The sequence below is a fragment of the Artemia franciscana genome, chromosome 1 (genome assembly GCF_032884065.1).
Source record: "Artemia franciscana chromosome 1, ASM3288406v1, whole genome shotgun sequence".
Lineage (NCBI taxonomy): Eukaryota > Metazoa > Arthropoda > Branchiopoda > Anostraca > Artemiidae > Artemia > Artemia franciscana.
In genome coordinates, this window is record NC_088863.1 from 54,993,856 (window position 1) to 55,020,920 (window position 27,065).

The 27,065-nt window shown below is 35.0% G+C and overlaps 1 protein-coding gene across 7 annotated transcripts in view; it reads right to left on the reverse strand.

Moving 5' to 3' along the window:
* LOC136031439 (A disintegrin and metalloproteinase with thrombospondin motifs 9-like) overlaps positions 1–27,065 on the reverse strand; it is a 364,806-nt gene that overhangs the window by 122,372 nt on the left and 215,369 nt on the right. For all 7 annotated transcript variants that reach the window (XR_010618512.1, XM_065711064.1, XM_065711037.1 and 4 more), the window contains one exon: positions 13,174–13,337. Coding sequence is in view for 6 of the 7 variants with exons in the window: in XM_065711064.1 (XP_065567136.1) it covers positions 13,174–13,337 (164 nt within the window). In the remaining variant the exon portion in view is untranslated. The remainder of the gene's footprint in view (positions 1–13,173; positions 13,338–27,065) is intronic.

A 27,065-nucleotide genomic window follows, 5' to 3' on the forward strand; every position in this document is an offset into this window, starting at 1 on the left:
AATTAGCTTCGGTCCCTGTCGCTGATAGCTACAGCAAACAAGCCAGGTCCTTGTCATTGACAGAACTGCAAATCAACGTCGTTTACTGTGACCAAAAGAACAACAAATCACATTTGCTTCTTGTCAATGAGAGGAATACAAATTAGCTTCGGTCCCTGTCGCTGATAGCTACAGCAAACAAGCCCGGTCCTTGTCATTGACAGAACTGCAAATTAACGTCGTTTACTGTGACCAAAAGAACAACAAATCACATTTGCTTCTTGTCAATGAGAGGAATACAAATTAGCTTCGGTCCCTGTCTCTGATAGCTACAGCAAACAAGCCCGGTCCTTGTCATTGACAGAACTGCAAATTAACGTCATTTACTGTGACCAAAAGAACAACAAATCACATTTGCTTCTTGTCAATGAGAGGAATACAAATTAGCTTCGGTCCCTGTCGCTGATAGCTACAGCAAACAAGCCTGGTCCTTGTCATTGACAGAACTGCAAACTAACGTCGTTTACTGTGACCAAAAGAACAACAAATCACATTTGCTTCTTGTCAATGAGAGGAATACAAATTAGCTTCGGTCCCTGTCTCTGATAGCTACAGCAAACAAGCCCGATCCTTGTCATTGACAGAACTGCAAATTAACGTTGTTTACTGTGACCAAAAGAACAACAAATCACATTTGCTTCTTGTCAATGAGAGGAATACAAATTAGCTTCGGTCCCTGTCTCTGATAGCTACAGCAAACAAGCCCGGTCCTTGTCATTGACAGAACTGCAAATTAACGTCATTTACTGTGACCAAAAGAACAATAAATCACATTTGCTTCTTGTCAATGAGAGGAATACAAATTAGCTTCGGTCCCTGTCTCTGATAGCTACAGCAAACAAGCCCGGTCCTTGTCATTGACAGAACTGCAAATTAACGTCATTTACTGTGACCAAAAGAACAACAAATCACATTTGCTTCTTGTCAATGAGAGGAATACAAATTAGCTTCGGTCCCTGTCGCTGATAGCTACAGCAAACAAGCCTGGTCCTTGTCATTGACAGAACTGCAAACTAACGTCGTTTACTGTGACCAAAAGAACAACAAATCACATTTGCTTCTTGTCAATGAGAGGAATACAAATTAGCTTCGGTCCCTGTCGCTGATAGCTACAGCAAACAAGCCAGGTCCTTGTCATTGACAGAACTGCAAATTAACGTCGTTTACTGTGACCAAAAGAACAACAAATCACATTTGCTTCTTGTCAATGAGAGGAATACAAATTAGCTTCAGTCCTTGTCCTTAATCATTTGTTGCTATCTTGCGCTTAAAACAATAACTAGAGTCTATATTGGTCTTGCTTTTCACGTTTGTAAAATCCAGAATTAAGCTGTTAGGCTTGAATAAAAGAAAAGTGCTCTTTAAGCTTCTTTGGGCTCAATTTAAATAAAAATCGCGTAGTTGGAACAAAAGTCGTAGTTTGCAATGAACAGAATTCTTTATCTAAGGAACACTGTCTGGTGAATCCCGTTACGTGCATTAATTCACGCATTAAAAATCTTTGAAATTAAAACTGAAGAAACCTATAATTGTTTGTGCATCACATCAATTCTTATGTGTAACGTAAGGGGTTGGGATTGACAAAATAAATCAGTAGACTAAAGAGAAAACACCGTACTACAGTCGTTTTACTTTGATGGCTTTCGACCTTACAAGAAGATTTTAGGTTTGTTAAGCGGTTCACGATAATAAACAAGACAAATTCTCATTATAGACTGATATTAAATATGCCCCATTTTTTCACTTTTGTGCTAAAACGTGTGAATAAGGAATTGAAAATTAAGAATTGTTCCATGCAGGTAATGGCAAATAGCTTTATACAAAACTAATAGATCTCACCAAAGGAACGACATCCCTATGGAGAAAAATAGAACATTTAAATTACTGTAGTTGAAATTCCTGAATAATGCCATAGGAGCAGCAAATGTGTTCTAGGAGCAGCACACAAACATATTTATATATATCTACTCTCATTAAAAATCCACTGCGATTATTTATGTATTTCAGCATTTTTCTTAAAAACGGTTCTATTTATTTTATTTTTATTTATTTATCTATTTTAATTGGAACAATGTGATTTTCTGGTCTGAAACTTCTGCCTGAAAAAATTTCTCCAGCAAAATTCCACCCCCCTCCCCCAGGGAATTACCATCCCCCCTTTTTGTGGATCAAAGGACAAAGGAAGGAGAAAGAACACTTGGGGAAGTAAGCTTTTGAATTTTTGTGGGGAGTATGGTTTGATTATGGTTAATGGGAGGGTTAGAGAGGATAAGGGGATAGGAGAGTTTAAATTTCTGTCGGGTAATAACTCAAGTTTAATTGATTATATTTTAGTAGATGGTTGTCTTTTGTCATGTTGAGCGGATTTTGAGGTTCTGGAAATAGCAGTTGGCTCCGTAATCAAACAGTTCATGGTAACAAACTGTAGTAAGGAGCGACCCGGCTCAATAGTAACCCAAACTCTAAAACATGGAATTTTGATACCAATACCTACATCAAAAGAATCGCATTTTAATGCTGATTTTTAATATATAAGTTTCATCAAGTTTAGTCTTACCCATCAAAAGTTACGAGCCTGAGAAAATTTGCGTTATTTTAGAAAATAGGGGGAAACGCCCCCTAGAAGTCATAGAATCTTAACGAAAATCACACCATCAGATTCAGCGTATCAGAGAACCCTACTGTAGAAGTTTCAAGCTCCTATCTACAAAAATGTGGAATTTTGTATTTTTTGCCAGAAGGCAGATCACGGATGCGTGTTTATTTGTTTTTTTGTTTTTTTTTTGTTTGTTTTTTTTCCCAGGGGTGATCGTATTGACCCAGTTGTCCTAGAATGTTGCAAGAGGGCTCATTCTAATGGAAATGAAAAGTTCTAGTGCCCTTTTTAAGTGACCAAAAAAATTGGAGGGCACCTAGGCCCCCTCCCACGCTAATTATTTTACCAAAGTCAACGGATCAAAATTCTGAGACAGCCATTTTATTCAGGGTAGTCGAAAAACCTTATAACTATGTCTTTGGGGACGACTTACTCCCCCACAGTCCCCATGGGAGGGGCAACAAGTTACAAACTTTGACCAATGCTTACATATAGTAATGGTTATTGGGAAGTATACAGGCGTTTTCAGGAGGATTTTTTTGGTTGGGGAGGGGTTGAGAAGAGGGGGATATGTTGGGGGAACTTTCCATCGATAATTTGTCATGGGGGAAGGAAATCTCCATGAAGGGAGCGCAGGATTTACTAGCATTATTTAAAAACACAATGAAAAAATAAATATGAAAAAATCTTTCAGCTGGAAGTAAGGAACAGCATTAAAACTTAAAACAAACAGAAATTATTACCCATTTGAGGGGTTCACCTCCTCCTAATACCTCGCTCTTTACGTTAAAGTATTTTTAGTAATTTCAACTATTTATTCTACGGCTTCTGTGATTCTGGGGTCGTCTTAATGAATTGGGACAAAATTTAAGCTTTAGTGTAAAGAGCGAGGATCTGATAAGGGGGCGAACCCCCTCATATATGTAATAAAAATATGAGAATACAAAAGTTCTTTACGTAAGCTAATTTATAAGTTACGTAAATCTTTTACTAATAAAAATATTCGTAAAAAATTAAAAGTTCTAGTTGCCTTTTTAATTAACCAAAAAATCGGAGGGCAACTAGGCTTCCTCCCCCGCTCTTTTTTTCTCAAAATCATTCGATCAAAATTATGAGAAAGCCATTTAGCCAAAAAAAAAATGTAAATTTCGTTTTAATTATTCCTCTGCGGAGAGGCAAAATCAAAACATGCATTGATTCAAAAACGTTCAGAAATTAAATAAAAAAAAACAATTTTTTTACTGAAAGTAAGGAGCGACATTAAAACTTAAAACGAACAGAAATTACTTCGTATATGAAAGAGGCTGCTTCCTCATCAACGCCCCGCTCTCTACGCTAAAGTTTGTTACTGTTTTAAAAAGAAGAATTGAGAGATAGAGTCAAACGTTAGCGTAAAGAGCGGGGTGTTGATGAGGAAGCAGCCTCTTTTTATATACGAAGTAATTTCTGTTCGTTTTAAGTTTTAATGTCGCTCCTTACTTTCAGTAAAAAAAACTTTTTTTTTTATTTAATTGCTGTTGGAAATCAGAGTGTAAGATCGTCGATGGAAAAATTTGGTCATAGAAAAGGTTTCGGAAAAATGTGTACTAGATCTATGAAAAAATATAAAAATAGAAAGAACAGTAGATATTTATGATGAAGATTTATTTAAGTTTAATATAGGAAATGAAAATTTAGAGAAAGAGATGGAGAAGATTATTGAACTAGTTGAATTAGGCAAAGTAAGTGAAGCAGTATGCGATTTGGAAGGATCACTGAGGCAGATATGCGAACTATGGAAAGAGAAGAAATCGACAAAAACATTTTTTGATTACGGGTGTGAGGAGCTTCGACTCATTGTACAAGAGAGCCTGAGGAAAGTGAGTTCATTCCAGCCGCAAGGAATAGAGAATAATTTAAGAATTTACAGAGAGAATAGAAAGCGGCATGAGAAGATGATAAGAGAGAAAAAACAATGCGAAGCAGCGAAAAAACAAAAATAACTTATTAAACAATTCAGGGAAAAAGAAGCACATCAACTCTAGAAAGCTGTACATAGGTCGCTGAAGGGAGAGGCACAAAACACATGTTCTATGGAACCTGAACAGTGGGAAAAGTACCTCAGGACACAGTCGGTAAACGGAAACCGAAAGGAAGAAGATCTCCAAAACATTTTACCAGAAATTATAAGTTTTGGACCCCTGATAGAAGCAGATACGAAATTGATAGCACCAATTTTGGAACAGGAGATATTGTAGGCTATGAAATCAGCAAAGAAAAAGCTACAGGTCGAGACGGAATTCCACTACGAGTATGGAAGAAGTGTGCATACCAGTTTTAACTGTCGTTTTCAGCCGCATATTTTTTATTTCGCAGCTGGCCAACAGAATGAACAACATCTATAGCTGTACCGTTATATAAAAAAGGAAACAGCAAAAAATTGTCGAACTACCTACTGATCCAGATTTATCCTATAGTTAGTAATATTTTCTGTAAGGTAATAGATAGTTGGCTAAGAAAATGGCTAGAAGAATTAGGGAAATTAATAGAGGAACAGGGAAGGTTTAGGAAAGAAGGGGGTACAGTAGAGCCGGTTTTTGTTTTGCATAGTATAGTTTAAAAGGAATCATGAAAAGAGAGGAAGTACTGACAAGTGTTTCAAAACTATACATGCTTTTGTTTGCTGATGATATTGCTCTTATAGCACAACCGGCAAAAGACATGCCACAATATAAAACATAATGGAGGAATATTTGGGTATGAAAGGATTAGAATTAAATAAGAAGAAAACGGTAATTGTAGTTTTTAGGAAAGGTGAAAAATTAAGGAAAGATAATCAATTTAAATATAAAGGTGATTTTATAGAGATTAAAAAAGAATTCGTGTATTTAGGAGTTAAGTTTTTTTCGATTGGTAAGTATGCACAGGATGTATGGAAAAGGGATATATAAAAAGGATATATGTATATGAATTCAATTTTAAAAAGTTAGGTAGGGAAGATTAGGGATATAGAAATGCATAAATACTTATTTAGGACTAAACTCCTTTCAGTTAAGCATTACGGATGTGAAATGTGGGGTTTAAGAGAAAGTGAGGAGTTGGAAAGAATGCAAGGGAATTATATTAAGAGAGTTTATCGGGTCCATAAATCTACTCACAGTGTTGTATTGGAGGGAGATTTGGGACTAAGTAGGTTAAGAAAAGATAGATTAATAAGAATGGTGAAGTTTTAGACAAAAATTTTGAAAGGTAAAAATAGGCTAGCAAAAGAAGCGTATTTTAGTTTGTTGGAGGACATGATAGAGGTAGGGTGGCCGCAAGAAATTAAGAAAATTTTAGATGACGTAGGATACTCATATTTTTGGAATAAAGGTAAGGGATCAAATTAGGATACAGTGGTTGATAAGGTAAAAAGATAGGTTACACGATCAAGAAATACAGCAGCGGCAGGCTTGGAAGGAGGCCTGGGGATCTCTGAGTCTGTATAGTAAGGTGAAGGACACGTGGGGGGAAGAAGTTTATTTTAAATTGGAGTTGAAAGGGAAAGAAATAAAATGGATTTTTAACTTAAGGGGAGGGTCGATTGATTACCCAGTCCCTTGTCTGATGTGTCATATTGTCCATTTTTGGGGGAATCAAAAGGAATTGGTGGATCTAAGAAATGACTGCGTTTCCTTAGTGTTGACACATAGAAGGTGGGTGGAAAGAATTTTAGGACCGAGAGTTAAAACGACATAAAGGAATCTGGCTAGGTATGTTGAAAAAGGGCTGATACATCGTAAAAGATGTATCTCCTTATAAATAATTTCGTGAAGATTCTTATATAATTATATTTTTCTTTTTAATTTATTTGTGTTTTTATATTGGTTTTGTTATGTTTTATGTTCTGTTTTTTTTTGTGTTTTGTTTGCTTTTATTTTTCTATGGCAAGATGGCTTTTTTGAAAATATATACATGCATACATAGGTATATGATATGACGAAATAACCTAAAGGATTGAAGAGACTGTTTCTAAAAAGAGGCATAAGAGATATATATTTAATGCATATTAGGACACATAGAAGATTTAAGGGACTTTGAGAGTTAGTTGGTTTGGGCAATTTTTAGTTCCGAAATTTTGAGGGGTTACAAAAAGGGGTAAGCTTGGATATCCTTCAACTAAATTAGAATACTATTTTATTAGGAGTAGATAGGAGGTTTAACAGCCTAACAGAGTTTTTGAGTTTAAACTCCTTACAAACTGGGCTGCAAAATTGACACATTTTGTGTCAAAATGACACGATTTGATGTTGATGTTGATGATTTGACACAAAATAACACAATCGACAAAAATGACACATTAAAAAAAAATGACATATTTTTATCATCCAAGTCTTGTTTTTTAAATGGTAAGCAACTCCCATTTTTAGGAGTACAGGACGGGTATACAACCTCGGACAAGATTACAAATTTCCAGAGATGTCTTTCCTTCAGAATAATCCATCTGGCTTAAAAAGGCACCAACAAATATGACAAAAATATTAGACTGAAGCTAGAGCCGGTTACGATTACGTAATTGGTGTAATACTTATTTATAAGACTTATTGAAAATAAGTCTATTTTCAATTTACTGTCGGAATGGATCGTCCCCAAAACTTTTATAAATGTAAGCTTGCCTCGTTGGCCGCCCAGACACAAATTCATAGTGTGTAACATTAATTTAATCGAATTTAATATGGTTGGATTTCAGCATAGAAATGAGGGAATAAGCGCTTATTTTAGGAGAATCACCTGAACTAGTAATTATATTAATTATATTCGATCGAAGGGTTACACAGACATGTGGGGGTAGTGGGTTGGTAAACATACCAATGATTGATCGATGTTTATTTTTAGGAGAATCTTGTTGAAAACAAAAGAAATTTATGGGAAAATTAATCAGCAAAGGTTCTAAATAGCTGCGGAGTGTACTAGGCATGAAATGATAGTAGAGAGGTCTAAGACTTACTTCAAAATAAGGAAAAACTTGGAAAAATCATTTTCCTAAAGTGAGGTTATCGAACGTGGATATTTTTCCCTAATTGTCACTCCTGGGAACTTAAAATATGAAGCATTGTACTGACGATTTGACTAGCGATGCCGAAAAGTAAATAGCTTCTTATATTTGTGTAAGAATGAGGCTTCAGATATCAAAGTTAGCAAAACTTCCACATAATTAAAAGAAATCTCAAAGACAAAAAGAGACTTCATAGGGATGAAAAAGAAAAAAAACACTGAAAATGGTCATGATACCCAGACAATATCCTACGGACGAAAACTTGTATCGGGAATCTGGGTAGCGGTTTGCAAGATTGCTATGAAGCTAGAGAATGTTGATGACATATGATCAGCTAAATATAAAAATACAACAAAGAGAGGTAAAACTCAATGAAAAGACAACAAACAAGACTGCAGCCAGTAGAGAGAAAAGATACCGGACTAAAACAACGCGGATATTTCGCCTGTATGCAAGCTAGGCGTAGTTTGCATACAGGCGAAATATCCGTGTTGTTTTAGTCTTTCATATTTTCTTTCTACTGGCTGCAGTTTCGTTTGTTGTCTTTTCATTGAGTTTTACCTCTCTTTGTTGTATTTTTGTCATGGCTGACCAGTTCGGCTTAAGAAAATTCATCATATAAATATTTACCTAGAATCTATTACCACAAGCGAAAATGCCGAAATTCATATATCTCTCATCAAACGATAAATCACAAAATAATTTAACACTGTCATTAATTAGCAATATAATGCGTCAACACCAGAAATATACACAATTCTCCAAAAAGAATGTTGAAAAAAAATTTAAGAAAAGCACAATGAAACATGGGAGATACAGTCGAAAAATGAATGGAAAATCATAGTTAAAATGGGTGAAGAAAGTAAAATGGAGTAAATTAAAAAAAAAAAAATTTAAAAGGAGTTGACCAATTACATCAGAAATAAAAGATGATATAAAATTCCACCTGGTCATGTCCATTTCAGAATAAATTCCATTCAAAATGGTGTGCTTATGTCCCCTGAAAAGCCTCTCTTTTGGGGTTTGGGGTAGAATGATTAGTTTTTTGAGTTTGAGAATCCATTAAAGCCTACTAGTGAAATCAGATGCTAAGGACCATACGTCTCCTATGTAATATAAACAAACCTATCTGCCCCTATACTAGTCGGGACAGGTCTAGTCCCATAAGAGCTACAGAAAAATGTAAATCCTGAGATTATGATTATTTTAGCATACACGTTTAAAAGAAATTTAAATAGAGTTAGGGATACAATAAGTTATTTTGTAAAGTAAAGGATGAAGCGTAACCTTTAAAATAAAGTAGCATAAAAAAGATTTGAGAAAGAGGTAGTCGGAACAGGCGGTGGAGGGGAGTTAAAGAGGTAGAAAAAAATACTTTGATTTTGGAAAATAACGTGAAAGTTGAAGCTTCATGCTGATAGAAAAATTTCTTTGACGCTACATCCCGCTGCTTTTTATATTTTTGATGAGCTAAATTTTGTATATAGGGTGACCTTGACAAAGGCTAAAAATTACAAGGAACAGTAAGAGCTATGGCAAGTCACAGAAACTAGCTGAAGTACAACTATCTTGGCGTTTGAAGCATTGGCAATGGTTTATAAAAAGGAAGACAATAGTTATCACAGGGAAATAATTAACATAAGATTCATTTAAAAGTTTACAAATAGGTACATTTTGTTTTTTTGAATTAAAACTTTTCACAAAGAGTACCATATATTTAAGACTATGGCTATGAAATTCTTATATATGGCATCAGTAAAATAATTGGAGGGGAAATATGATTATAGGAAGATATGTATTAATGATACGCGGAGGAGTAATCAATATTTTCAAACTATTTGTCAAAGTTGTAGATCGTTTTAATTACCAAGATTTTACATCAACTTTGAATCGTAAATGGAAAGAGTAGGTAAGTGATGTAATAAAAAGAGGGAAAGGCATGTGAAAATGTTTCTAAAGAGCAGTATGAGATGCCCCAGGTTTAACATATCTGAGAGTATCAGGATATATTAAGAATAAGTCGGTTTTGACCATATTTTCTTTTGAAACTTTGGGGGCTTTGAGATACCGGTAAGTTTGGATAGCACTCAACTACATTAAAATAACAATTTATTAGGATTAGATGGGATATATAGTAACTTAGTATTGATAGAGCATCCTAGTCTAAAATTTAGCTCAAAATAAAACAAAAAATGAATGTACAGACCATGTTATGAAGTGAAAGGATTGAGGTCATTTTTTCTAAAGAAAAAAAAAGAGAAAACTAAAATATTTTTATATCCCGAATGGACATACCCTAAAACAAAAATTTACACAGGGGAGGCCCTAGGACCTGACCCCACCCCCCAAAAAAGAGAAAAATCTAAATAAGTCTTAGCCACTTCTTATTCAATCTATAAAATAGATTATTTTTTATTATTAATACTCCGCCCAACATTCTTTATATAATTATTTCGTTTTATATTTTTTTTTTAATTATTTTTTATGTTTTTATATAATATATTTTTTCTTTTTCATAATTATTTGGATTCATTTCCATAATTACTTATTAGTTCTAGTTCCTCTTTCTATTTTTAGTTTTCCTTTACAAATTAAAGCTGAAGACAATGAGTTGAAATGATTCCATTGGACTTTCTTTGATGCTTCTTGATGCCCCTATAAACCCTGAGAAATTAGGAATATCACTTATGGCCTATGGGGTATGTCGTTTTAATGCACAACTTACAAACAATTTGGAAACAATTTGATTGATTTCACCAAAATGTGTTTCCTTTTTTATATTTTACCGGAAAACTGGTAAAAAAAAAAATACAATCTCAAATTAAATTCATGCGCTCGACTGGCCTCAATAAAATACATATTTGCACTTGGCATCAATAAAAGAACAATTTCCATCCCTTTCTCAATTTTGATTTTAACTAATATATTTTTTTTTTTAATTTTTATTAAATTACTATATAAAACATATATCTATATATATAAAAATAAGTTGTCTGTGTGTGGATCTGTGGATCTGTGGATCAGGTGACGTCATGTTTGTTCACATATGACGTCTGAATTATTTCACACTAATACAAAAGAAGAAAAAAACTAAAAAAGGTAAAAACTACAAAAAAAACTAAAAAGAAAAAAAAACTAAAAAAGCTAAAAAACTAAAAAAAACTAAAAAAAGGTAAAAATCTAATAACTAAAAAAAACTGAAAAAAATAAAAAAAGGCAAAAACTACAAAAAAAATAAAAACTAATAAAAAAAACTAAAAAAGCTAAAAAACTAAAAAAACTAAAAAAAAACTAAAAAAAGGTAAAAAACTAAAAAAAAACTAAAAACTAAAAAAGAAAAAAACTAAAAAAAAGGAAAAAACTGAAAAATAAAAGAGAAAAAGAAAACTAAAAAAATATGAATAAATATATATAAAAATAAGTTGTTTGTGGGTTATGTCTGTCTGTCTGTCTGTCGAGTGACGTCGTGTTTGTCCGCATATGACGTCTGAATTATTTCACACTAATACAAAAGAAGAAAAAAAACTAAAAAAGGTAAAAACTACAAAAAAAACTAAAAAGAAAAAAAACTAAAAAAGCTAAAAAACTAAAAAAAAACTAAAAAAAAGGTAAAAAACTAAAAACTAAAAAAAACTGAAAAAACTAAAAAAAGGCAAAAACTAAAAAAAAAACTTAAAACTAATAAAAAAACTAAAAAAGCTAAAAAACTAAAAAAAACTAAAAAAACTAAAAAAAGATAAAAAACAAAAAAAAACTAAAAACTAAAAAAGAAAAAACTAAAAAAAAAGGAAAAAACTGAAAAATAAGAGAAAAAGAAAACTAAAAAAATATTAATAAATATAAAAAATATAAATATAAATATAATATAAATTAGCAATCAACAAAGCACCGAGACACAAATGACGACCGGGACACAGGGAGTATAAATGACGACCAGGACATAAGTAAAAAAAAAACTAAAAAAACTAAAAAAATGGTAAAAACTACAAAAAAACTAAAAACTAATAAAAAAACTAAAAAATCTAAAAATCTAAATAAACTAAAAAAGAAAAAAAAGAAAAAAGGAAAAAAATAAAGGAGAAAAACAAAACTAAAAAACGAATGTATATACAGACCGGGACACCGGGATACAAATGACGACCGGAACACAGGGAATATAAATGACGACCGGGACACAGGGACACAACTACAATGGGGACGCCGGGGGGCACAGGGGGATATAAATGACGACCGGGACACCGGGACACAAGGAATATAAATGACCCCCGGGACACTCAAAGAGAAATCACAGACTGGAACACCGGGACACAAATGACGACCGGGACACAGGGAATATAAATGACGACCGGGACACAGGGACATAACTACAAAGGGGACGCCGGGGTGCACAGGGGGATATATAAATGACGATGGCGACTCAGGGAATGGTCGATTAGCAATCACCATCAACAAAGCTCAAGGGCAATCATTAGAATCATGAGGTATAGATCTGAATACGGATTGTTTTCCCATGGACAATTATATGTTGCATGTTCAAGAGTCGGTAAACCTGATAATCTATTTATATGCACAGACAATGGGACAGCGAAGAATGTTGTATATTCGCAAGTTTTACGTAGTTAAAAACATATATATATATATATATATATATATATATATATCTATATTCACAGGTGGGACATAGGGACACAACTACAATGGCGCGTAACTAATATGGCGCGTAACGACTTACGCGCGCGGGGGGGCTTGGGGGGCGCGAAGCGCCCCCACCAACTAGGTGTTGGGGTGGCGCGAAGCGCCACCCCAACAGCTTGTATATTATATAAAACACGCTCGAGAAGTCAAGTTTGCTTAGTGCTAATGGAAAAAAAAATATGATGAAAATAAAATACTTTATTGGCAAAATTGTGAAAACTACAACTTGAAAATATGCGCCCAGAAGACAGTGATACACATCCAAAAATGTTGCTTCTCGTAAGAGTACAAAGTCGTGGTGTGTCCATTGAAGCAGTATTTTGTTTTGGGCAACAGCCCTTTATCCTAGAAAAATATAATTGCCTGTTCTACGTTCCTTTGCAAATCCCAAATCTTAATTTTGAACATCAATGGTGAGGCACTATATTCCATAACTATTCAAAGCAAACTTACCCTTATCCTCAAGAATCGCCGTAATAATGAACTAGAATGAACAAGGTCAAGAATCGTGTTAATAATGAACTTTTCTTTGTCTTTAAGACAGTCAGCTGACGCCAAAGCTCCCAATTTAATAATTCATAAATGACCTCCACAATTTTTCTAATGTAGTAATCTATTTTCGTCAGATTTTATTGTCACCAAACTTCACTTCACGAGTGTGTTATAAATAATAACCATATAAGTAGTACCGTATAATAAGTATGTAAGCACCAAATAATCTTCTTTTTGATCTTTTTTTGTCAAATCTCAACGATCACTCACTAATAAACAACAAATTTTCATCAATTTTTTTTAACATAAAACACAGATAAATAAGGCAGAAATTTACCATAACTACAAGAGGTGCTCTAATTGGTTTAGTCGAATTGAGCCGTTCTATCACTGCATCAGACCCACTGTATTCCAATGTTGTTCCCCCATGATGAACAGTCTTTTGAAACATACTGACAATGAAGTTGCCATTAAGAATAAAGTTGTTCCCATCTTTAAGAGCTGAAATTAAAACGAATAAAACCCACTTGCTTTTTTTATTCCTATTAAACTGTCATATCAAAAGGGAATTATTATAACAAAAACAGATGGCGGTTAATGTCCTAGCACCATAGATTTATTACCTGAATAGATAGTAGATAACATAACAAAGGCATTGGATACGCAAGCAGGTATAACACCATCAGGCTTCTAAGAAAACACCTGTGGCAATTAGTTGGGTAGATGAAAAGAATACATAAATAACTGTTTTTTTTGTTTTTTTTTCTGATTCCCTGACCAACAGTTTGTGGTTTATTATGCATTTACAAGTCTTTGGCTAGTACCATCAAATTTTTAGTCGCGTAGGCGTTCAAGAAATGTTCAAAGTTATTTTTAAAAAAGAATCATTGAATTCAATAAATGTCATTTATACCATCAGTGTCTAAAAAATTGAAAGACCAGTATTTTGCCTCAAAAAAGTGATTTTATTTCATGTGGACCTTAAAAAGCTTTAGAGTTAATCAAAGTTAGTTAAAGCTAAAAGTTAATGTTCTGTATTCTCCATGATGGTTTTTTAAAGTCTCTTTTCCATTTGTTAATCCTAAGACTTAGATTTTCAAAATTAAACCAATCAAAGGAAGAAAAATTTAAGTCAAAACTGAAATTTCCGATAATAAACCAATTGGAGTAGAGTTCGATCAAAACTACTGTTATTAGTCTACTATTACGATTTAACCTCTCTGTGTGATGTCCCTGTTCTCTCTTACAAAATTCCTGATCAAATTAAGTCAATCTAAAAGCATATCTAAAATTTATTAATAAAAGAAGCTCGAACTTCCCAAAAAAGGCTCACTCAATCCCTTTAAATAAGACATGACGATATTAATGGAAATTTTGGAAAATTAGCTTCAGTAAATTGTCAAACACTAAACATTTTCCGCTACTTCAAATTTTAGTTTAACTCCAATCTCCTCGAGTAATTTTCTTCAAGATACTGTTTATTACACTTAATAGCACTTACAGAGTTATCAAAAGAATTGGACGCTCTTTCTTACTGAGCTTTTCAACAGAATGATTGTTTTCTCCTCTTATTTTCCGCCCCGTTTAACATTTTTTTTTTTTACTACTACTCCGTAATAATAACTCACTGTTAAACACAGATAAGGTAAACACAAATGTGCACGATTCTCTTCCTCCCCAAATCTACCCAGAACTTCACTCTTATCCTCACAAGAATAACCGACTTTCTGTAAATTCTTCCTTATGGCTTCTGCTCGCCCAATTTGGGGACGAACTACTTTTCTTTTGATCCCAGAATGGATGGTCATACAGCAAATCTTTGGCAATCTGACATCCTTCAACCAGATAGTTTCCTCCCCATTTCCTTTTTTCTAAAGGGTGGTATTGAATCTTATTCTTTGTAAGGCTTGATGTTTAAAATACAGCCAGTCAAGAAGGTGCTACAACTATCCATAGACGCTTCCTCCTCAAAACATTTATCAGGTCCTCCTCTGCTTTTCCAAGCAACCACGTTTCAATACCATGCTTGACCAGTGGTATTACCTCAGCTTCCAATATTCTTACCTTAGTTTTAAAATATTATCTTCATATTCTTCCTAACTTTTTTAAACAGACAAAAAGCATCTTGGCCTTGAGTATTCAAATTTTTTATTCTTCACTGAGTCCACTCTCTGGTAATTGACCCTGTCCACTTGATCAATCTTTTTGTTACTCAAAATTCTCTCTTACCATGCTAGAGAATCGCACTTAGGCCAACTAGGTCCTGACCTAGGGGTACACAATGCTGAGAGGTGCAAAGAAAAAACTTAGCGATTTTTCCCTTAACAAAAACTGAACTGATGTGATTTATTGTGAAAGTGCCAGGTGCACTTCGCTGCTGCGCTGCCAATTCAAAGAAAAGGGATTTTACAACAACATAGAAATTCCGTAGTTACTTAAAAACTGTCGGCTGTCTCCCAAGAATGGTAGCTGAGTGCTCGGTATCACCTCTCTCTTGCATTACATTTGGCTCATCGGTTTCCTTTTGTCCAGGGCTTCCACTACCCCCAAATTATGGGGATTTCCACGTAAATCTTTGTGCCTCCCCAAAAAAATTACACGTGCCAAAGGGGACCAAAACACTTGGAGCTAGGGGTGTCAAAGATTTAAATCCGTCCCTACCTCTTCACCACCAATTACTCCTATTCTGAGAGACTTAGTCTTCCTAGAATTCATTTTCAAACTCCTCTTGGACCTCTAACTCTCAAGCAGTACAAAAGTAATTTACTTTGCCAATAATTTTTATGAGGACTATCATATAATCTGCATAATCTAAATCTAGAAGAGTTTTACTTTCATATTTAATTCCATGTAATATTAGTTGACCGAAATCCGTTGATTTTTGAATTTAAAAAAAGGGAATAGTTGTGGGAAAAGTCAAAGTCATGGCCAATTGTAGAGAAAAGCCAAGACAGATTGTCCAATTAAGTGGGTAGCCCAGTCAAGGTTTATTTTACCCCTTTGATTGCCGTTGTTACTGTCTCCCATTTATGCTACACCTCTCCGTGCATGCGTGTCCCTTGACAATGCCGAACTAGAGTCGTACCTGTTGGAGGTTCTCGCTGGGGAACACACGCAGGTTGACTACGGGTTGACTTACTTAAAAATTTTCCTGCATGTCACTCCACAATGCTGAACTAGAGTCAACCCTCTCATGCTAATTCACAGTGGGTTCAACCTGTTGGAGGTTCTACCTTGCCTTTTTGGCAATTATAATTGCCAAATTGACAATTGTCGATTAGAAATGACGAAGGCAAATTGTTTATATATAGTCCAAATTTGCATATATATCCAGCCAAATTTGCCTATCTATTGGAAGATATTGTCAATATATCCATACTTTAAGCGGCGGGCATAGGCCAGATGGGAAGAGGGTCTGACTGTCTAGTACCCTTACACTAATAGTACATGGAATTAAATATGAAAGTAAAACTCTTCTAGATTTAGATTATGTAGATTATATGATAGTCCTCATAAAAATTATTGGCAAAGTAAATTAATTTTTGTACTGCTTGAGAGTTAGAGGTCCAAGAGAAGTTTGAAAATGAATTCTAGGAAGACTAAGTCTCTCAGAATAGTAGTAATTGGTGGTGAAGAGGTAGGGACGGATTTAAATCTTTGACACCCCTAGCTGAAAGTGTTTTGGTCCCCTTTGGCACATGTAATTTTTTTGGGGAGGCACAAAGATTTACGTGGAAATCCCCATAATTTAGGGGTAGTGGAAGCCCTGGACAAAAGGAAACCGATGAGCCAAAAGTAATGCAAGAGAGAGGTGATACCGAGCGCTCAGCTACCATTCTTGGGAGACAGCTGACAGTTTTTAAGTAACTACGGAATTTCAATGTTGTTGTAAAATCCCTTTTCTTTGAATTGGCAGCGCAGCAGCAAAGTGCACCTGGCACTTTCACAATAAATCACATCAGTTCAGTTTTTCTTAAGGGAAAAATCGCTAAGTTTTTTCTTTACACCTCTCAGCATTGTGTGCCCCTAGGTCAGGGCCTAGTTGGAATATGTGCGATTCTCTAGCATGGTAAGAGAGAATTTTGAGTAACAAAAAGATTGATCAAGTGGACAGGGTCAATTACCAGAAAGTGGACTCAGTGAAGATTAAAAAATTAGAATACTCAAGGCTAAGATGCTTTTTCTCTGTTGAAAAAAGTTAGGAAGAATATGAAGATAATATTTTAAAACTAAGATAAGAATATTGGAAGCTGAGGTAATACCACTGGTGAAGCATGGTTTTGAAACGTGAATGCTTGGAAAAGCAGAGGAGGACCTGATAAATGTTTTGCGGAGGAAGCGTCTATGGATAGTTGTAGCACCTTCTTGACTGGCTGTATTTTAAACAACAAGCCTTACAAAGAATAAGATTCAATACCACCCTTTAGAAAAAATTAAATGGCGAGGAACTATACGAAGGAAGGATGTCAGATTGCCAAAGATTTGCTGTATGACCTTCGATTCTGGGATCAAAAGAAAAGCAGTTCGTCCCCAAATTGGGTGAGCAGAAGCCATAAGGAAGAATTTACAGAAAGTCGGTAATTCTTGTGAGGATAAGAGTGAAGTTCTGGGTAGATTTGGGGAGGAAGAGAATCGTGCGCATCTGTGTTTACCTTATCTGTGTTTAACAGTGAGTTATTATTACGGAGTAGCAGTAAAAAAAAAAATTGTTAAACGGGGCAGAAAATAAGAGGAGAAAACAATCATTCTGTTGAAAAGCTCAGTAAGAAAGAGCGTCCAACTCTTTTGATAACTCTGTGGGTGCTATTAAGTGTAATTGCATGTCAATTTTTCTTTTCATTAAACTTGTATATTTATTTTTCTCCTCATGAACAGAATTTTGTTTCTAAGACTTGTTTAGTGGCGATTTTGTTCATGGAAAATTTGTTTCTTGAAATTTGTTGCATGTTAATTTTTCTCTTCGTGAACTTGTGCATTTATTTTTCTCCTCGTGAAACTGATTTTGTTCATGGAACGTATTGCGTGCTGATTATTGTTCATGGAACTTGTTTCATGCTAATTCGAAATCAGTACGCAACAAGTTCCATTACTGAAATCTGTTTGACGAGGAAACAAAATTAATCTTCAAGTTTCACGAAGAGAAAAATATGCAATTTACGGACAAAAAATCAGCATACAGAAAGTTCCAAGAGCAAAAAAATCAACTCACAACAAATTCCATGAAAAAATAAGTCTTATGAGGAGAAAAGTAAATTTACAAGTTTCACGAAGGGAAAAATCAACGCGCAACAAGTTTCACGAGTAATAGTCAGTGCACAACAAGTTCCATGAACTAAAATCAAGAGGAGCTAAGTTCTATGAATAAAATCAATTTCACGAGGAGAAAAATCACATGTTCAAGTTTCAAGAAGAGAAAAATCGACATGCAACAAGTTTCACGAACTAGAATCAGCATACAACAAGTTCCACGAACAAAATAAGCATGCAACAGGTTCTACGAACGAAAATCCTGACACACTAAGTTCCATGAATAAAATCAGCATCGCGAGGAGATACATATATTAAGAATAGCAAAAATCAACACGCAACAGGTTTCACGAACATTAATCGGCACGCAACGAGTTCCACAAGAAAATCAGCAAGAAGCAAGTTCCATGAACAAAATGAGTTTCACGAGGAGAAAAATCAATGCAAAAGTTTCACAAAGAAAAAAGTCAATGTATAACAAGTTTCACAGACAAATATCAGCAAGCAACTAGTTCCGCGAACAAAAATCAGCACAGAAAAAGTTCAATGAATAAAATCGGTTCTGTAAAGAGAAAATCGAAATAAGAGTTTTATAAAGAGAAAAATCAACATACAGCAAATTTCCCGAACAAAAATCAGTACTCAAAAAGTTCCAGGAACAAAAATATCAACAATCAACAAGTTCAATGAACAAAATCAGTTTTACGACGAGAAAAATAAATGTACAAGTTTCACGGAGAGGAAAGTTAGCATACAACAAGTTCCACGAACAAACAAGAGCTAAGAGCTCATATGGCACTTGTGACGAGGTCGGAAGAGCCGAGAGCTCATATGGTACGAGGTCGGAAGAGCCAAGAGCTCATTTGGACGAGGTCGGAAGAGCCGAGAGCTCATATGGTACGAGGTCGGAAGAGCCAAGAGCCAAGAGCTCATTTGGCACTTGTGAGAAGGTCAGAACCTAAAGTTAAACTTTATAGCACAAGATCCTTCTAAATATCAAATTTCATTAAGATCTGGTCACCCTTTCGTAAGTTACAAATACCTCAATTTTCAAAATTACCTCCCCCCTCCCAATTCCACCAAAGAGAGCAGATCCGGTCCAGTTATGTCAGTCACGTATCTTAGACAGGTTTCTATTCTTCCCATCCAGTTTCATCCTGATCTCACCGCTTTAAGTATTTTCTAAGATTTCCGGTCCCCCCAACTGCCCCCCCCCAATTACGTTTGATCCGGTTGAGATTTAAAATAAGATATCAGAGTTACGAGGTCCTTCTAAATATGAAGTTTCATGAAGATCCGATCACTCCTTCGTAAGTTAAAAATACGTTATTTTTCTTATTTTTCAGAATTACCCCCCCCCCGCAATTGAGCGGATCCGTTCCAATTATGTAAATTACGTATGCAAGACTTTTGCTTATTTTTCCAACCAAGTTTCATCCCAATCCCTCCAATCTAAGCGTTTCCCATCATTTTAGGTCTCCCCACCCCAAACTTCCCCCAATATCACCAGATCCGGTCAGGATTTAAAATAAGAGCTTTGAGCCACGATATCCTTCTAAAAATCAAATTTCATGGAGATCCAATCACCCGTTCGTAAGTTAAAAATACCTCATTTTTTCTAATTTTTCAGAATTAACCCCCCCCCCCCCCAACTACCCAAAAGAGAGCGGATCCGTTCCGTTTATGTCAATCATCTATCTAGGACTTGTGTTTATTTTTCCCACCATGTTTCATCCCGATCCCTCCACTCTAAGTGTTTTCCAAGTTTTAGGTTCCCCCTCCCAACTCCCCGCCCCCATCACAAGATCTGGTCGGGATTTAAAATAAGAGCTCTAAGACACGATATCCTTCTAAACATCAAATTTCATTGAGATCCGATCACCCGTTCGCAAGTTGAAAATACCTAATTTTTCTAATTTTTAAGACTTACTCCCCCCCCCCCAACTACCCCAAAGAGAACAAATAAGTTCCGATTATGTCAATCATGTATCTAGGACTTGCGCTTATTTTTCCCATCAAGTTTCATCCCGATCCCTCTACTCTAAGTGTTTTCCAAGATTTTAGGTTTCCCCCCTCCAACTCCCCCCAATGTGATCAGACCCAGTCGGGATTTAAAATAAGAGCTCTGAGACACAATATCATTCCAAACATCAAATTTCATTAAGATCCAATCACCCGCTCATAAGTTAAAAATACTTCATTTTTTCTATTTTTCCCAATTAACCGGCCCCTACTCCCCCCCCCCCCCCAGATGGTCAAATCGGGAAAACGACTATTTCTAATTTAATCTGGTCCGGTTCCTGATACGCTTGCCAAATTTCATCGTCCTAGCTTACCTGAGAGTGCCTAAAGTAGCAAAACCGGGACTTTAGGTTTTCCCCCTCCGACTCCCCCCAATGTCATCAGATCCGGTCGGGATTTAAAATAAGAGCTCTAAGACACAATATCATTCCAAACATGAAATTTCATTAAGATCCAAATACCCGCTGATAAGTTAAAAATACTTCATTTTTTCTATTTTTTGCGAATTAACCGGGCCCCCACTCCCCCCCAGATGGTCAAATCGGGAAAACGACTATTTCTAATTTAATCTGGTGCGGTCCCTAAAACGCTTGCCAAATTTCATCGTCCTAGCTTACCTGGAAGTGCCTAAAATAGCAAAACCGGGACAGACAGACCGACAGACAGACAGACCGACAGAATTGGCGACTGCTATATGTCACTTGGTTAATACCAAGTGCCATAAAAACAGCAGACAGTAAATTTCACGAACAAAAAATCAGCCTGCAACAAGATCCATGGAAAAAATCAGTCTCACATGGAGAAATATAATTTAAAAGTTTCACGAAGAGAAAAACCAACATTCAAAAAGTTTTACAAATAATAATCAGTACGCAGCAAGTTCCACGAACATAAATCAGTACGGGGCAAGTTCAATGAACAAAATCAGTTTCACGAGGAGAAAAATCAGTGCACAAGTTTCACGAAGAGAAAAAATCAACATGCAACAAGGTTTACGAGCAAAAATCAGCACGCAACGAGTTTCGTGGACAAAAATTAACACGCAAAAAGCTCCATAAACAAAATCAGTTTCACGAAGAGAAAAATCAATGTAACAGTTTGACGAATAGAAAAATCAACATTTACCAAGTTTCACGAAAAAAAACCAGCACGCAACGAGTTCCACACGCAAAATCAGTCCACACAAAGTTCTATGAACAGCATGAGTTTCACGAGAAAAAATTGGTTTTTTATGGCCCAAAATGGCAGTAAACACCCCTCCGCGGTGTTTTGTCTGGATAGGGTGTCTTAACACCTCATGTTTTAGAGCTTTAGACTAAGAAAAATCAATTTCTATGATACTTCGATCCTGTGTGGGCAAAAATTAATCTTTTATGGTACAAAATGATAGTAAACTCCTCTGCTCGGTGTTTTGTCAAGATAGAATGGTTTAAAACCTCCTGTTTGAAAAATTTAGACTATAAAAATTGATTTCTGTAATGTTTTGTTCCTGTCTGGGCAAAAGTTGATCTTTTTTCAGAAGATGACTGTAAACGCCCCCTCCAATTTCCAAGGGAGGGGGACAGAAATATAAAACCCAATAAGCAATCGTAAATAAAAAACTTCCATAAAAGAGCTTAAAGAGGGGGACTAAAATATAACACCCAATAAGCTATTGCAAATAAGTAACTTCCGTAAAAGAGCTTTATTTTAATGCTTTGCTTAGAAAACTTTTCCTTATGACGAAAGAGACACCTCCATAGTTTAGAAAACATTCCCTGTAAATGTAAGAAATACCTGCTGGCTGTCGAGGGATCCGGAGATATGGGTGTCTTTAAAAGCACGGATGTTGGTGTCTTTGAAATCAAGGATATGGATGTCTTTAAAACCAGAGAGGGGACACTACTCCTAGTCTAGCCCACAGATGTCCCACCTGAACCATTTTGGCAACCTGGATGCACTCAAACTATTTTTATTTAGTTCAACAGTAACGTTAGCAGTAACCATAGTGGCAGTAAAAAAGCATAGCAATATCAGCAAACCTATCAGTAAGTTTTAGATAATGCTGACACACCCTTTTGACAACCTGCATGCAAATAGTGTGTTTTAATTTCCTTTAACACCGCCCTCAATCCTCTGAAAGTTTTACCTTAATAACTTCACCGTTAGCAATAGTAGTAGTGGTAGTAGTAGTAGTATTAGGAGCATTGGCAGTAGTAGTAATTACAGAAATAGTTGTTTCAGTATGCAGTATTCATATTCGATATTCGTAGTGGTAGTACTCACATAGTTCCTTTTTGGTTAGTTCAACATTTCCTCAGCATGCCAAGATAGTTTCAACTTGCACTTTAAACTGTTTCTGAGATTTTCTTTATACACCCTATTGATAACCAGCATAAACATAGGCCTAGTAATATTTGGGGGGCGGCTCCACTGTTAGCATTAGTGTATTAGTAGGATATAGATCATTGTTTCTATTACTATTATGTATATTTATGTATACAACGATAGTGTAGAAGACTTACTTTAAAAAGCAGCTGGTAATGGGATAAGTCATTTCAGGATTCTTATTGCTTTATTTTGCAAGACCTGAATTAGTTTCATATGGCTTTTAGGGGAACTCGATATCTTAAATCTTGTTCATATTAAAATTTTCATTTTGTGTGGCCATAGAATTTAGAATTGATTGGGTGTGCCCTAGCTTGTAGAGCTTGGATTAAAGATCCGAAAAACAACAGAAAACTAAAATCCGAAATATTTTTTCCTTGAAATCTTAGAAATTTAAACTTAATCATGAGAAAGCGTGATTTTATTTTTCGATTAGATGGAGCAGAATTTTATTTTATATTTCTGGAAAGAACAACTCTTAAAAATGTTCTATCCTACCTGCTATGAAAACGGCACAAATCAAGTTAAATACATTATGATTTGAGTAATTTTGCAGCTTCGTGAGTTACCTTTGGTGCTACCTGCTTTGATTAAAAGCCTTGTCGACAGAGGGGACATAAAATTTCATCGTCTCTTAAATCAAATTGCATACTCAAACCACATATTCTGAATAGCTCTTGATAGTGGCTAGTTCCCTAGGAGAATTCACTGGTGGACCTCTTCTTTGAATTTGTCAGCCGTTGCTGGGGTGGCAAAAGGATTCTAAGATATTGGATCCCCTTAAGTGATGAGAAACAAGCTAATAAGCAATAGTCTATTCTATTGTATTTCAGAGTAAAGTAAGAATTGTGTAAAGTAGTGACAAACAAAATTCCGAACTCTGTATTGGAACCAGAAATCTTTAAAACAGAGCTTTTGAATGCAGTTTGAAATTCTATTGTTGGAAACATTTCTGATCCACAATTTATTGCAAGCGACGGAATATTGAATAGCTCTTCGACATGTATTTAGCTAAAAGAAAACAGAGGAAGAATACAAACGTATTTAAATTGACGATATCGGAAATTAATTAAATATTAGGAAAGCTTTTGGACGTGAGCATAGCCAAATAAAAAAAGGGGAAGAATAAAAAAAAACATGCAATAATTTTTTTTAAAGCTATTGATATAAGCGGTTAAATGAGTCACCACAAGAATAGAACATTTTAAGAAATCTAAATTATGAATATCTAATACTCTTAAGATCAAACAGTTATGTTTTACAGTAAGCTAAAAGAAAAAAAAAACAATAAAAAAGACTTATAGACATCCCCTTTAATTTTCATCAATGCAAACTGAGCTGAATTTCGGTGAAGTGTCACGCAAATATGATATTATGGAAAAAAGCCGGAAAAAAAACTCCCAAGAAAACTGTTAAGATTTGCATATAACAAAAAATGAAAGCAAATAGCACTTGGAAAGACAAAGAAGTAGGGCCCCTGTAATTTGCAAATCCATGAAGAGAGCCAAAATTTGGCAAAGCAATGATGTACCTTATTTGGTTTCGTTAGCTCAAAGCTGGTTTCCAAATAAAGTTATCACAGAAAACGATCATCTTAGAATTATCAGTCGTGACTTACTTGACAAGAATAAATTGTGGAACTATGTATGGTAAGAAATGAGTAATACGTGACTCTGAGCTTATCTGCATAATAAGCACGATCCTGAAGTTCACTAAAAGCAAGTATAACTTGGGGTTCAGATAAAGATTCAGCAAGAACTCCTTTCATAAAAATGTATGCCTGACCAAGGGAGTGGGACTGACAGTTTTCTTGTCGTCCCCTGAGAGTAATATTTCCAAATAAAGACGAAATTACTACTGCTTATTTCATTCTTGTTCCAGGCAGTGTCCTGTGTTTCCCTCTCTAGTGATTTATCACTGTTTCTAAGGACTTTTTCTCTCGAGTAGTGTTTTTTGGATAAAAATACGTGGTGATATTTTGCTTTTACAATTTTTTTTTTTAAGAATTGCTAGAATACGACAAAAATTCAATGGGAAAGCACATAAACGCTCGATCCAGAACATCAAGAATCAGATTTATTTTTTTTTACTTTAAGGGCAAACATATTAATTACAGCCACTAAAAACTTTAATTTTGTCGACTAATGGATTATAAGAAAGTCCTGCAAAAGTCATACTCTGTCTATATGTTATATTTCTTAATATTTTAATACGGTGTTTTCCGTGCATCTTTTCCAAATTTTCTCTGTTCGAAAAATAAACCCTCTCTTGGTTTCAGTTCATCCTCGCATGTTTCTCAACTCTTTCTAGCACTAAAACATGCATTTTATCAAACAGTTCAGGGTAACAAACAGTAAGTAAGGAGCAGCTGGGGTCAATAGTAACCAAATCTCTAAAAAAGGCAATTCTTATTGCAATAGAAACATCAAAAGAATTACTGTTTTATGCTGATTCCAAATATACCGAATTCACTGCGTTATTATTACCCACAAGAAGCTACGAGCCTGAGAAAATTTGCTTAAGGTTTAAAAAGAGAAGGAAACATCCCAAAAAAGCATAAGGATCTAAATGAAAATCACAGTATGTGATTCAGCATACTAGAGAATCTTTCTGTGGAGCTGTCAAGCTCCGATCTGCAAAAATGTGAAATAGTGTGTTTTTCCTCAAATAAACTTAACGAACGATTTTTTTTATTTTGTATTTTCAAATAAATGATATTATCCAACCAATGGCCCTAGAAAACTAGTAGAAGGCTCAATTTAATGGATATCAAAGTTCCTGTGACCGTTTTAAGTGACCAGAATAATTTGATGGTAACTAGCCCCCCTCTAAAACCCCTTTTGTCTCCCAATGCATCTGATCAAAATGCAGAGATAGCCATTTTGATTCGGCATTGATGAAAGGTCCAATATATATTTATCACTTTGAGGATTGTATCACCCCCATAATCCCTGAGGAAAGCCGTTATAAGTTGCACGATTGACACATGTATCTGTTTTTGGGAAATATTCACAAATTTTTGGAAGGGAGAATTTTTCTGTGGGTTATTTTTCACGGGGAAAATCCTTGGAGATGACTGTTTGAGGGGGAAATTTTTCCGGTGGAATTTTTAAACAGTAGGGGGAGAAAAATCAATTTCCAGTAATGACTTGAATAACGGTCAGAAAATTAAAAGAGAAAGAGAAAGTTAAAAAAAAAGTATTTTTAGTGAAGGTAAGCAGCATCATTAAATATTAAAACGAAGATAAATTATTCCTTACATGAGGCGGCTACCCCTTTCCCAATCTTCGCTCTTTACGGTAAAGTTTGTCTTTTCGTCACAGTTGTTTAAGAAAGACAGATAAAGCACAAGGCCATTGAATTTGAATGAGTAGTATTTTTAACTTTAAGAATTTAGGGTAAAGAGCGAGGGTTTAGGGAGGGGTAGTCTAATGTTGCTCCTAACTTCAAAATTTTTCATTAAATTTTAAATTTTTTTAAATTTTAAATTTTCTAAATTTTTCATAATCTAAATGCCAAAAGACAGAAGATGCATGGGTAAAAAGTGGGTGTTGCCACTGAAATCTGGTGATAAGCCAAACGGATTAGAGCCATGGCAAATTGTACAAAATTCCAAGGGTGATTCCATATCCTGGTGGCAAACCATTGGAGGAATTGGAAATATTACACACTACTGAACTGTACCATATCCTAAGAATTATAGAGGTAAAGGGCATGGGTGATTCAATCGACAACGATTCCTCTCTTCTGGAGCCAGCATACGACTTGGCGAAGTCTACTGTGCGAAATAGATGAAATAGAATTAGAGCCTTTCAATAGCATTAAAGCTGCTTCCGGAAAAAAACCAAAAACCATTGATCCTTTAGAAATCAGATACCTCGAACTTATTAGACTGAATCAGTTTTTGACAAAATTACAAGGATGTTTATCCAACACCATTAAAAAGTGAAAACTATCCAATACTGTTCAAAACACCCTTTCTAGGTTATTAATTAGTTGTAAAAATGCTTATTAAGGAAAACAAAAGAAAAAACGATTCTTCTCCAGGTTATAAGATATAAAAAAATGGCTATTACGTGAATTATTGCCTAAACAAAACCACTCGACAAAAGAAGTATCAGAAACCTTGCAAGATTTAATACCCCCACTCAAAACATTTTAGTGACGCTCTGAATGTCACCAATAGTACCTAAAAATGTGTTTGCTACAATTCTAGTTTATTATGGAGCAAGAAATGTTTTCTTAACAAGTTTGCTTTTCATCTTCCTCAATTTAGGCTTATAATTTTTACTAATTCCTTCATCATGAACATTATAAGTATAAGCGACCCGGCTCAATAGTAACCAAAACTCTAAAAAACAGAAGTTTGATACCAACAGATGTATTGAAAGAATTAGAGTTTTATGCTTATTTTAAATATTTAAATTTTATTATGTTTGGTCTTAGCCCCCAAAGGTTACGAGCCTGAGAAAATTTGCCTGACTTTCACAAAAAAAGGGTTGGGACAGCCTCTAAAATTCATAGAATCTACATGAATATTACACCACCAGATTCAGCGTATCAGCGAACCCTACCGTAGAGGTTTCAAGCTCC